The sequence below is a fragment of the Marmota monax genome, unplaced genomic scaffold (assembly GCF_021218885.2).
Source record: "Marmota monax isolate L192 unplaced genomic scaffold, Marmota_monax_Labrador192_F-V1.1 WCK01_AAM20220418_F8-fsc00124, whole genome shotgun sequence".
NCBI lineage: Eukaryota > Metazoa > Chordata > Mammalia > Rodentia > Sciuridae > Marmota > Marmota monax.
The window spans coordinates 956,647-970,517 of NW_026692505.1; the positions used below are offsets into that span (position 1 = coordinate 956,647).

Consider the following 13,871-nt stretch of genomic DNA (forward strand, 5'->3'; position numbering starts at 1 on the left):
AAACGGATAGGGATGTGGCTCAGTGGTTAAGCCGCCCTGGGTTCAATCCCCCAAGCCAAAGAAAGGAAAAAAAATACAGATCAGTGAAGTGGAGGAGGGAGATGGAGAGGGAGAAAGGTTTGGGAAAGGAGAGGAAATATGGACTGACTTTAACCAAATCATATATATACATGAATATGTCGCAGGGATTTCACCTTTACTACATATATGTAGAAGGTACCCAACAAAAATAAATAAAGGAGCAGGGGGGGGGGGGGTGGCGCACACCTGTAATCCCAGCGGTTTAGGAGGATCAGGAGTTCAAAGCCAGCCTCAGCAAGGGCGAGGTACTTAGCAACTCAGTGAGACCCTGTCTCCAAATAAAATACAAAATCGGGCTCAGGATGTGGCTCAGTGGTTGAGTGTCCGAGTTCAATCCCCAGTACCAAAACAAACAAACAAACAAGCAAATAAATACGGGAGCAAGGGAAAATCAGTAGAATAAGGTGAGAAGAATAAGGGTGAGAAAAAGTCCCTCTTTAATTGATTAAACCCAGGGCGGCTTAACCACTCAGCCACATCCCCATCCGTTTTTATTTTCTAATTTGAGACAGGGTCTCGCTAAATTGCCTAAGGTAAATTTGATTGAAATAAAATTCCATTGTATATGATTTTATTAAAATGAGCCCCACTACTATGTATAACTATAATGCTCTAATAAAAATAATCCTTCAGGCTAAAAATCCATCTCGAAATATTTCAAATCTAAGCTGTACAGCATTAAATAGTCATTGGTGTGACTTTACAATCTCATTACACGGTTTAAAATTTCTATTTAAATGACTAGAAAGCGGACGCATCATTTACATTAATTTACATTAGATTAAATGTTGCTTAAAATCAGTCTGTGTGGGGAATTAATGATTCCCCAAAGCAGATACTACTATTTTCTGACATTGTTTGAAAGATACACCTAATACCTTTTCTAATTACACAGAACTCTTGCTTAAAACTTGGATTTAAGCACAAAAAACAAAATTATAGAAATCACGTATTTTAAAGTAAAATTATATAAGTGGTTGAGACAGTCTGACCTTTGAGATTGTTTTAAGTCTTGTGTGAGGTTTAAAGGACTGATAAAATTTAAAAACTATTTTTTTTTGTCCAGCAAGTTAAATGAGTTTTAGGTAACATGGTGAAATGTAAGTTTTTAGGGCACTTACATGCTCCTCCTCTGCACACAAACTCATCTGGTATTCAGGGTCTCCTCTTATTGAATCAGACATTAATTTACTAGACATTCCTCAGAGGCTGGAGACATACTTCAGCTTGCAGGAGGAAAAGGGCAGGGACCAGACCTACTTAAGCAACTAGCAAACTAACATATGTCCAACTGGACATTCCTCATTTCCTTCCACAAAGCCCCCAAATTTGGAGCCTGCCCTACCAAAGCAAATATCCTTTCCTCCTTTTTAGCAACCAATCATATTTCATAACTCAGATAATGGCTTCTATTTTTTGAATCCTGTGCCACTAAGCACTTTAGTCATTATCTCCTTTAATTCTTAAAATGATCTTATAAGCTAGGCATTATCCTCATTTTATAAATGAGAAAACTAACACTTAGGTTAAGAAAATATTTGCCTAAATTCAAATCTAGGTGTAGTATTCAAATCATACTTCAAAAACTTCAAATGCCAAAATACAAGTCATTTGGCAGAATTTCTAATTCCTCATGCACAAGAGTATAGGGAATTGCCAGAAATGTTGACCAAGGCTTTCTTAAAGTATATAAAAGAGAAAGACATGTGGGCGAGTAGAACCAAGCTTACTCTAGTTCATGCAGAAGCCAACTTGATAGTAATCCTAGCTATTATGAAAGTAGGATCAGGCCCTTGAACTTAAATGACAATAATACTTTATTACACAATAAATATATTGATTATAGGTAAGTTAGAAAATATACATAAGTGAGAAGATTTGCCACTTAGTCCCACTCTCCGGAGAAAACCTCTATTAAAACTTCAGTAGAATTTTAAATTTATTCATCTATACTTTTATTTAATTAATTAATTTTTTGGTACTGGGATTAAACCCAGGGGTACTTAACCACTGAGCCCTATCCCCAGCCCTTTTTATATTTTATTTAGAGACAAGGTCTTTCTAAGTTGCTTAGGTCCTTAATAAGTTACTGAGGTTGGCTTTGAACTCACGATCCTCCTGCTTCAGCTTCCTGAGTTGCCGGGATTACAGGTGTGCACCACAACACTGGCTTTATTTAAATTAAATTATGACCATACTAAATGTAATGTCTTTAACTTTTTCCCCTCCCCTCATTAATAAGTAATTGTATGGAATAGAGAGGAACTGCATGTGTAAGACAACTTTATATATCTGTCTAGAGTGGCTTAGATTGCTTGTCCATCTGAATTGGTAGGGAATGAACTGGGAAAATTCCAATATAAAAGGAATTCCAAGGTATTAAAAAAAAGAAAACAAAAAACACAGTATAAGTACAAACAAGGGCAGTAACAGTGATGATTTATTGAGCGCTTACTAGGTCCTAAATATTTGCTAAACACTTTACACACACAGTACTCACAATAGCCCCAGGAAATCACAATAAATGTATTTGTTTTTAAGTTTTGGATTGAAAATTTGTTGAATAGAAAGCTTTTTTTTTCTACCCTACAAAAGCTCAACATTAAAGACTGACATTCCAATTAATATAATTAACTCTAGATTTATACAACTGTTTTCTTATAATACACACATACTGATAAATGATCAGTCTCAAAGCTGTTTTCTTTTTAATGTTTAAAGATAAAACTAAGTTGTTTTGCTTTCATAACAGAACATCCTTCAGTGCTACTAAAAGAATCTGTTAGGGATATTTGAAATAGAAATCTATTTAAGCCCCATTTTGAATCCAGGCTTCTCTTCTTATTGGGCTGCTTTGCAGGGGGGAAAATGTAATACATACACAAAGCAATACTCTATTGAAACACATAACACTGACAGACTCCCATAAATATTGATTACTATTTGTCAAATACTATTAGAATATTACATATTACCAATGTTAGATGTACCAGGACTCCCTTTTCTGTAACCATGATTCTTGGAGTTCTGGATAACTTTAAAAAATGCAAACCATGTTAGTTAGGAGATTTAAAAGTTCTCATAACTTTCAGCAGAACACTTTGGGAACTAGAATATTGGTATGTCCTGCCCAATTCTCAACATTATTTAAAAAGTTCACATACATTATAGAGAAAACTTCCACATCCATTGCAATATCTTAAAACTCTTGCTTAGTTCCAGCAAACTACCATTACATAAAAACCAGGAGTATTATCAAGGAGGAATAAGCCTGTCACTATATCTATCATCCTCGATTCCAAAGATGTTTGTCCTGGAAATTCTCCTAGCTTATCTTTGTAAGCTCTTACCATCTTGTGACAATCACCATGACATCTTGGCACCAAGTATAGCAATTGCCCAGCATCATTAGTTCAGACAAATAGTAACAATCTCTATACTTCACACAAATAGGGAAAAGGTGACAAACATTCTAAGACAACTGGAAGCATAGGTTATTACCAAGGTCTATGTTTAAGAGATAAAACATGCAAGGTGAACAGAAGGCTTGAACATTAACTATAATCTTGGAGATACATGGGGAAGAAATATAAACTGCTTAGCAGAGAGAGAAGTTTTCTCATCTTATAACGGAATTCACTCACATTTATTTATAGTTACTTTTATGATAGATAGATAGATGATATGTAAGTAATATTAAAGTGCTTCAAGCAAAATTTAGCAATTCCTGTAAGGCTTCCTGCTGTTCATTATCAAGTTGCGATATACATTCCAACCATAATTCTTCAGATGTTTGTACCTGACGAACAACATTAGCAAGGCGTTTGGCACAAGGATCTTCATAGCTAATAGTCTCATTAATTTTTCCTTCTGCAATTATACTAATTATTTTGGGGAGATTAGAATTATTTGGACCAACTACAACTGGGTGGTTACTTTCAATTAAGTCACAGAGAAAACTCAAAGTCTGAATCGCTTCCTCTTTATCTTCATGCAGTGGAAGCCATGATAACCAGTGTGGAAGAACTTCATCTACATTTACACAGTTAGGCTTAAACTTCAAAATCTTCCCTATTGCTGAGATACAGTTCTCTGTCGCAATGACATTTTTTTTATTTTTGGAATTTGCACACTTAATAACTTTTACCAGTAGTGGAACAGCTTCTGAACATAGAGAACGATAATCATCTCCACCAAACTGTGCCATAACACCCAGGCCATAAGCAGCAGCTTGCCTGACTTCAGGGTTGTTATCTCGCATATTTAGTAGCATTGGCCACCGAAAATATTCTACATATTTAAATGAGGTTGGGCTGCAGTGCTCTATGATATCATCAAATATGCATAATCCCCACTGTCTGTCTGGCCATGGTCTACTTGAACATATTAGATTTACAATTAATGGAAGTAGCTGTTCAAACCATGGTAAAATCTTTTCTTTATAAGTACTAAATAATGAGTGCAAAATATCTGATACTTTGGTCAGAATATAAACATCACATTCATCCTCATCTTGCAGAGACATCTCAACCTGTTGGTCATAGTTTTCTTCTTGTCTTTTAACCTGTCGTAATTCTTGGTTTTTAAAATGTCCTTCAAGTTTTGCTTTCAGTATTCCTCCCAGTTCTTCCAAGTGTTCATCATTGAGGCAACCATCTCCCATTACCTCAATGGACTTTGCAAAAGAATTCATTATTTCTGAGAGTACATCAGTATCAGGTTCAGTTCCTATAGCCTTGATTAAGGGGTCACATATGAACTGCCACATCTGTGAAAGATACTCTGGACCACGAATTCTTGAACATTCCAGGAGAAAAGGCATGGACTCTGCAGCTGCCACTCGAACATTGTCATGGAAATAAAATTTCAGTAAGGGAACCATTAATTTCACAACTTGTTCTGTATACTCCACAAATCCTTCTCTTAACTCCTTAGCATAGTAAACCAACATCTGGCAAGCAGTTGCTTTTGCTTCAAGTCCTGAAGTTTTAATTCCAAAACTTTGCTGGTCTCCAAGATTTACAAATTGCCATCCATCATCATCACTCATATTCTCTACATCTTGTGTGTCTAAGAGAGCGACATCAGGTTTAGCTGAAGCAGTCTTAATAAGAGGCTCAATAACCAGTGGAAGGTACTGTTGGAAATCTTTTCCAAGAATTTTACACATTCTAGCCCAAGCTGAAACCATGTAAGAGGTCTGAGGGTCATCATCTTCCATATTACTCAAGTCTGATTGTGTCTTCAACAATAGCTGCATCACATTTGATGCATCTTGCATAAATTTTTCCTTCCCAACAGCAAGACCAACATGGCTAATGCACTCAATAGTTTTTCCTCTCAGAAGCTTGAGTTCCTTCTGAACAGCAAGCTCAACAATATGCTTTAGTGAGGGCATAAATATGTCATAATATGGAATAAATTTTTCTTCTATTGTATCTGCAACTGAGGCAATGGTTGTCACAAGCTGTTCCAAGGCCAACTTAGTTCCATTCCGAATCAACTCTTGAAGTTTAATCACCAAGATAGAATGTAGATTTTTCACCATACTATCCAAATAGAGAACTAGCAATGACTTGGGGCAATCTTCAATAAAAATAATAAGAGCAGAAGCTGCATGAGATTGTACACGCTGATTACCTTGATTTTCCATCGTACGCAACAAAGCTGCAATCACTGTTTCATGGAATTTCTTTTGGAAACTAGGTGCAAAATCTGTAGCCATTTGTCCAAGTGTAGTACAGGCTGCAGCCCTCACCCTTGGATGAGGATCCTGAAGAAAAAGTAAAACAGAGTTAACAGTTTCATCTAGAATTGGTTCCATTTGCTGATGGCAACCTTCTCCAATGGCAGATAAGGCCATTAATCCAGCATGTCGATATTTCCAGTCAGGGCTCTGAAGCATTTGCATAATATGCTCCTTGGTCATTGGTAAAACAACTTTTCCACCAAGCCCACAAGCCAGTCTGTCTAGAGCACTCTCAGCAGCAACTGCATTGCTGTCAAAATCATCTTCTTCCATTTCATCAGCATTTACCCAGTCCTCATCATCCTGTAGATCAACCATCATTGCTAATATATGAGGAACTGCCTGTGCAATAATATTTGTATGTTTTTTCAACATTGGAGTTGCAGTTTCAGACAAGGTCACTATCACTTCAAGGGCCAGCTGGCGTTGCAGGTTACTAAGTCTAGAATCTCCACATAACTTCAGGCTCAACTGTAGAGTATCTTCTAAATAAGGACCCAAATACTTAGGTACTGTATCAGCAATCTCAACAAGGGATTCTAGCACTGAATCATCATCCTGGTAGCATGAATCATTGACAGCTTGTAAGATTCCAGGAAGCAAGTCTGCAAAGTCTTTGAAAAGAGCAATATTATTCTCATTAGCAAGTACAAATGCAGCTGCAGCTCTAGCAGATAATGTCCTGATTGCTGGATGTTCTTGATCTTGAATACACTGGTCCAACAACCTTTTGATGATATCCAAATCGTGCCGATCTTGGTTCCCAAAAATTCCAGGAAAGTGCCAGAAGACGTGAAGTGCAACTTCCCACAGAACCACATTTTTAGAGTAGATCGAATCAATAAGGAACTTCAGACCTTCTGGCCAATGGTTAGTGCCATCCTCATCTATCAAATTCCTGGCCAGCACCGCAAAAATATCACAGAGCTTTTTCCTCATGCTAGCATGTGTTTCTAACTTAACAGCCAGTATCAGTTCAATCTTGACATCTCTCTGAACATCAGAAGGCAGATTTGGGTAGACCTCCTCAAACCCAGAGGACAAAAGCCGGCGTAGCAGTGCGGCAGCCATTTGTCTCACCTCATAACCTGCTCTTCTATTTCTGACGGCATCTAAGAGGAATGTAGTCTTACACAGACCTGGGATATTTTCATAGATTTCCTCTGCTTGCCTCCGCACCATGCAGCTTGGATTGATCAGGTTCTTCAGAAGCTGGTAGAACTCTTGCTTTTCCGACACGATCGCCGGCACCCCTGCAGACCCGGCCGCCGCCATCGCGCCCTGTCAAAGCTACGGCTACCGGGAAGGAGGGATGGGGTCTGTGGCTCCAAGCAGTGACGTAAAAGAAGCGCCAGCAGGGATGGGCGGGGGCGCTTCTCCCTCACCGGCCTGGGCGCTCTTGGAGCTTTTGGAGGAAGGCAAGACTTGGTTTCACAGAGGTGAAAGCAGGGTTCAGGTAAAGGGCATCCTTCATTTGTTTTCTGATCTGGTAAAAGTGCACCTTCGGGGATGGGGGAAAAGGAAGAGAAAGAAGAAAATGACACTATTGATTATATTGGAATGGGATTAAGAGTGATTTTTAAATTTATAAACTATATTGGTGTTACCCTGAAAATTCTAAAATAAGTACATCTTTAGAACATGCTAAGAAGCTAATCACGAAAGACCACATACAGTATGAGTCCATGTAAATGAAAGGTCTTGAGTAAGCAAATCTGTACAGACAGACATTAGTGGTTACTATAAAGCTGGGAGGAGGGAAGAACGGAGCATGACTGCTGTCAGATGGGGAGTTTCTTTGTGAGTGATGAAAGTGTTCGATCATTGTGATAATGGTTGCACAATTCTGTAATTATACTAAAATTATATAAGAGTCGTGCAATTAAATTGGTGAATTTTATGGTATATGAATACTAACGAAGTCGTTTACAAAATAATGATGGGTAGAAGAATGACAATAATGATTTCTGTTCCACTACCACATCTAATGCAGTCGAAAGTATTGCTGAATGTTGATTGTGTACCAGAATTACTTGGCTTGTGAACTGTAATAAATAATGGGAGAGACAAATGAGTAAAGTATGGTGGAAAGTGATCTGGACTGATAATCAGAACACTTGAACCCTGGTCTTTTCTCTAAATTAATTTTGTTTTCTTATCATGCTACTCAAGATTTTCCTTACATGGTGTCTAAACTGTAACATTAAGGGGTTCAGTGATTAGAATCCCAACTACACTTCAGTAGGAAGCTGCAGAGGTTACTTCAAGAAACAAATGTCCCTGAGACTGTTTCTTTAATGCAGGCAGATGTGTCAATTGAAAGCACAACGATCGGCTTAACAAAAATCAGGTTGTACTGTGTATTAGAAGGTAGCCACACTCATTTTGAACCTTATACAAATTTAGAAGTTTGGAAGGATAGGTATAATACTAATTTTAGATAAGAAGTGGAAACTCAGGGAGGTTAGGGGATTTGCCTATGATGATACATCTGAGTTTCAACTTCACATCTTTGGAAAGTGACACCAATGCTCTATAGTGCTTCCCATACTGCTCCAAGTTTTACAACGTCATTAAAGGCCCTGAATTAATGCAAAGTCTGTCCTAAACTTCTCCAAATAGGCTTAATTTTAATTTTGTAAATTGCTGCTACATGTACACACAAAAATAGAAAAATTATTGTTCTCACATTAATCAGATGTTAGATGAAGTAGGTAGTCTCATAAACTACTTTGTGATGTAGTTCTCATTCTGTAGACTGCATCAAAATCACTTGGGATACTTATTAAAATATAGACATTAGAGCCCAACATCTAGACTACCAAATCAAAATTTTTGGGACTTCAATGCAAGCACATTGGTTTTCTAGAATACCCAAATTTGAGAACCATTGATGAGATCTATTCTGGTTCTGATTCCAAGATCTTGACAACAGTACTGTATTAGCATGTTGCCACATTCATAGTAAACCTTACACAGATTTATAATGTTGGTAAACTATGTATAATACTAATTTAGATGAGATATTTCTCACTTTTTAATTTTATTGCTCCTTAAAAAAAGCTTACCTTAAATCCTTTGAATTTGCTGTTTTAGAAAATATTAATGAATTTTTGTGAGAAAAAAGGATTCTCTTAACACTACATCCATCAACATATTATGGATTTATTAAAAATCACAATGAGATGTCACCATAGGTGCACCACAATATTTTTAATGAAAATATATGATAATACCAATATAGATGTGGGACAATAGGGAACTCAAGTTATATTTTTGTTAGGAGTTTAGATGTTAGTACAAGAACTTTGGGAAAATGTTTGAAAATTGTTGTGTGCAAACCTTCATTGAGGGTATACTCAAGCATGCTGCTGGATGCCAGGGGTAGAGATTGCACACATGAGAAAGCTCATGAGAGATAGTGTCCCATAGTGTAGGGATCACTGTGGTAATAAGTCTACCAAGGAACCCATGGAATAGTGGAGGCAGCTAATGTACTCTGGATGTGGAGGAGGTCAGGTAAAGCTTTCCAGAAGAGGTGATCAGAGGTGATTTTTGAATAGAATGAATCTTCATTTGTCAAGAAAGAAGGTTGGTTTAAGTAGAGAAAACAACATATTGAAATGAAAAGGACTTAGAGCATAGAGTGGTCAGGGATCTGTCATGTTTCAGTATTTCTGGAGCATTGTGTATGGGACTTGAGAGATCCTGGGTATGACACAGGAGGCAGCAATGGGGAAGATATGAAATTAAATGGAGACCAGATCATCATGAAAAGTATTCTACTCCATACAAAGAAATTTGGAGTTTTTCTAAAGGTAACAAGGAGCCATTTAAGGATTTTAACCAGGGACTATGAAATGAAAAAAAAAAAAACTTTTAGAAAGATTACTTTGATAGGAATATAAAAACTAAAGTGTGAAGACTGGTGACATTTAGAAGGCCAATAACCTAGTTCAGTTACTATTGAAAGTCTAAACTGTAGCAGTAATGGAGGAAAAGAAGGGGAGAACTGGAGATTTTTTAAGTGTTATCAATAGTATGGCATGGGGAACCCAAGAAATCTCCCAAGTTTTGGCCTGGGTATCTGGTTGGAGGTGTTTCTATTCACCTCTTTACATACCTCTAAAAGAATAAAAAAGGAGTGTTAATGGAGATCAAAAGACTACGAACCCTTCTGGAGGAAAAAGAGGTTTCCCCAAGAAGGTGAATCCCAGGACCCATATATTTTGTTCTTTTGTTGCTCCCACATGCTACAGTGGTACTTATAATTTCAACAGTAGGAGCTAAACTGAATCCACTTTAGGAAAACTATTTATGATCCTTTACTTTAGAACACAAATTTTGTATTGTATTTTCCTAAGGAATAATAGCATTGAACACATTTTGATGTGCTTTGTTTTCCATTTGTATACCTTTTTGGTTTAAAATCTTGTTTCCTTTTTAGATTGAACATTTCTATTTACTTTTCTGAATTGTCATTCCCCCTTTCCACCCCCTTTCTTAGACTGTAATAATACCCAAGATTTCAAGACTGGACTTGCAGATTTGGTTAGAGTTGAAAAACTTTATTAAATTTTGTTATTAATACTGGCTTTGTTTGCACTGGTGGAGAGATCATCTCAAGAATGTTTCCACAAGGTGGCTCAATAATAGACAATCAAGGTGTTAATTTATTAACAGTTCATCAAGCAGGGAAAGTTCAAGGTAAGTTGCAAATTTTTTCCAAGAGCTGAGAGATTTGGAGTCAAATGAGAAGGATTGAATTAATTTGAACATACCTGACATTTTTACAAGGATAATCCAGAACAACTATCAAAAAAAAAAAAAAAAAAAAAAAACAGAAAACAAAACAAAACAAAATGACACAAAACACAAAAGCTTCAGCTGTCATAATATGATAAAATTTGAATATCAAAAAGAATAACACCTGTAATAGATTAAAACATTAAATATATAAGCAAAAGTGATGATTTTCTAATATTAAAAAAGCCGCTAATTCATTGATCACCTTTGGAGGTTGCTAAGACATCAACTTTGAAAATGGCCAAAATTTTATAAGGGAATGTTCTTTTTTATAGAATTCCAACTAAAAAATGCATAAAGAAAGCTAAAATCAGAAAACTGCTGTGCTATAACCCTGAATGAAATAATGAAGCTAGGTAACTGTAAACAATGGACGTTAAAACCAGTAAGTGAAACATTGATTGGGAATGTTTAGAGGGATTACTCTAAAATTACTGATTGATTTTCATATTAGTAAAAATGGGATTAAACCAGAAGTTTCATGTTCTCTTTTAGCTCTACACCCATACTTTCTATGATCTGTTCTCTGATGCTAAGATTAGCCTCTGGAAACAAAATTCTCTTTTCACAACTAGGTCTGTGTTAAGTTCCACCAATAGGAAGCAATAAAGATTGGAAATGAAAAAAGGGAAAGAAAAGGGATTGATCCTTGTTCTTTCTGTTCTTCTCTAAGTTGTCTCAACAGTGGCCCTTCTTTCTGGGGACAGCAGCTTCCTGCCTCATGCAGCACTGTGAAAACCCCAACTACAGCCCCTGTCTCTAGAGGTACCTGCAGTGGTCTTGGTATACCTTTTCCTCAGAGATTTCACCCACAACCCTGGGAAGCCCCTCCTCTGAGCTCAAAAGGGACAGTTTCATTTTATTCCCTCAGCTTTAGGGGTGATAGCAGATCCTGCAGTTACCATCTTTTGCTTACATTTGCATTAGTGTTATTTACTCTTTTTTGCTTTCTCACGCTCATATAAATCGAGTCTCCCCTTGAAATAAGTCATGTGGTTTCTGTTTTCCCACTGGACCATGACTCATGTATCAAGAATTAAGTGATGGGGCTGGGGATGTGGCTCAAGCGGTAGCGCGCTCTCCTGGCATGCGTGCGGCCCGGGTTCGATCCTCAGCACCACATACAAACAAAGATGTTGTGTCCACCGAAAACTAAAAAATAAATATTAAAATTCTCTCTCTCTCTCTCTCTCTAAAAAAAAAAAAAAAAAAAAAAAAAAGAATTAAGTGATGAAATAGGACTAGCACAACCTATGAAGTATTTTTATTTTATTGAGGTACAATTTATATGTAATAAAATTCACCAATTGCAAGTATATAATTAGATGATTCATGAGTATAAGCATATATAGGTCATTTTCAATTCTAAAAAAAGTTCCCTTGGGTTCTTCAGTAGATAGTCTTCCTTCCCTCCCCTGGCTCCAGGCAACCACTAATTTCTATTGGTACAGCTTTATCTTTTCTAGAATTTCATGTAAATAGAAGCATTCAATATGTGGCTTTTTGTATCTGGCTTTTTTTTACTTAGCACAAGCTCAGACATTCATCCATGTTGGTGTATGATTGTCCCTTCATATTTGTATGTCATGTGAATATACCACAATTTATTTATGTACTCAGCAATTAATAGACATTTGGGTTGTCCCCAGTTTTAAGCTGTTATAAATAAATCTCCTATGAACATATGAGCAGAACTTTTTGTGTGAAAGTATATTTTCATTTCTCTTGATAAAAACCTAGGAGTAGAATGGCTTGGTCATATGTTAGGTAGGTTTGTAAGAAGCTGCCAAATGCTTCCCAAAGTGGTTGTACTATTTTTCATTTTTCACTCCTACACAGCAATGTAGAGGAGTGCCAATTGCTCTACATCCTTGACAATACTTGATATCCTTGATTTTAATTGGTCTAGGGAGTAAATTGTGGTATCTGATTATGTTTTTCATTTGTATTTTCTTAAGGAATAATAGCATTGAACACATTTTGATGTGCTTTGTTTGCCATTTGTATACCTTTAGGGATGTACATATTTAAATATTTTTTCCCACAAAAATTTAGCTTTTTTGTCCTTTTACTATTGAATTTTAAGAGTGCCAAATATATTCTGGATACAAGTCCTTTAGTGGATGTATATTTTCAAATAGTTTTTTCCTTTTCTAGATCAATCTTTTGAAGATTAAAAAGATTTTAATTATAACATTCAGTTTGTCAGTTTTTTATTACAGGGTTTGTGCTTTTTATGTCCTATTTAAATATCCTTACCCAACTCAAGGTCACAAAGATTTTGTCCAATATTTTCTTTAAGTTTTATGGTTTGGGTTTTGCATTTAGATCTATAATCAATTTCAAGTTGATATCTATATGTGGTGTGAAGTGTGGATTAAGATTCATTTCATTTTTTTGCTCCTTTTGTTTTGTTACTTTGTACTATACATTCTGTTATTACAAAGGCAATTTAGTGGAAGAATCTTTTTTTTTGATATTTGAATCCTCTGAACACAAACAGAACTATACATTAAAAAACAAACAAACAAACAAAAAACAAAAACAAAAACAAAAAAAACCCCTTACTTGGAAAACAGGAAAACAGTAAAGTTAAACAACAAAAATTTTTTCCTTTACTATTGGTGGAGACACTGAATTGAACAAAGCCCTTAACTGCCTTGTTCAACTGAATTGGCCCTAATTTGGTTTTCTTTTTAAAAGATTCCAAAGACAAAACACAGTTTAAAACCTAGCTAAGATGAATTTAAACGTTTTTTTCCCTAAACTACTGGTTGAGTACCAGTAGTTTAGCACCATTTTCTGTTTACTGTTGCAGGCTTTTCTTTGTCTTTTTCTTTTCTTGCTCTTCTCACTGGTCCAGCTGTATCATTTTCATCATGTTAATTATCACTATCAAATTTCGTTTTTCTTGCCCTGAAACTCTGCTTTACCTTTAGCAGACCCAGGCTGGGCAGCTTTATTTCCTTTTTTTTTTTTTCCCTTTAAATCTGTAACCTCTTGATTTCCATTTGTTTAGGGGTTCTGTTGGTCTTCTATGATATTTTTTCAAAGCTGCTTTTCTCACCTCTCTAGTACTTTCCAAGTCACTTCTTTGTTCCTTAATTGTAGATTACCATTGTTTGCATCTTTGGCTTTATCCTGTGCTTCCTTAGTCCTTCCTTCCTTCCTTCCTTCCTTCCTTCCTTCCTTCCTTTCTTTCTTTTTTTAATTAGTTGCTCAAGACCTTAGTTTT

The 13,871-nt window shown here is 36.2% G+C and overlaps 1 protein-coding gene across 2 annotated transcripts; it reads right to left on the bottom strand.

The window, feature by feature from the left end:
• Positions 1-2,503: 2,503 nt before the first annotated feature.
• Positions 2,504-7,126, bottom strand: Ranbp6 (RAN binding protein 6). Of its 2 annotated transcripts, XM_046445825.2 has the most exons (2): positions 6,970-7,126; positions 5,650-5,854 (listed from the first exon to the last, which is right to left on the bottom strand). In XM_046445825.2, exons 1-2 carry the CDS (start codon positions 7,103-7,105, stop codon positions 5,784-5,786), a joined length of 207 nt encoding a protein of 68 aa, XP_046301781.1. In that variant the 5' UTR covers positions 7,106-7,126; the 3' UTR covers positions 5,650-5,783. The 2 variants fall into 2 exon arrangements, with proteins under 2 accessions (XP_046301780.1, XP_046301781.1); XM_046445824.2 differs by having other exon boundaries at positions 2,504-7,126.
• Between the last annotated feature and the right edge of the window lie 6,745 nt (positions 7,127-13,871).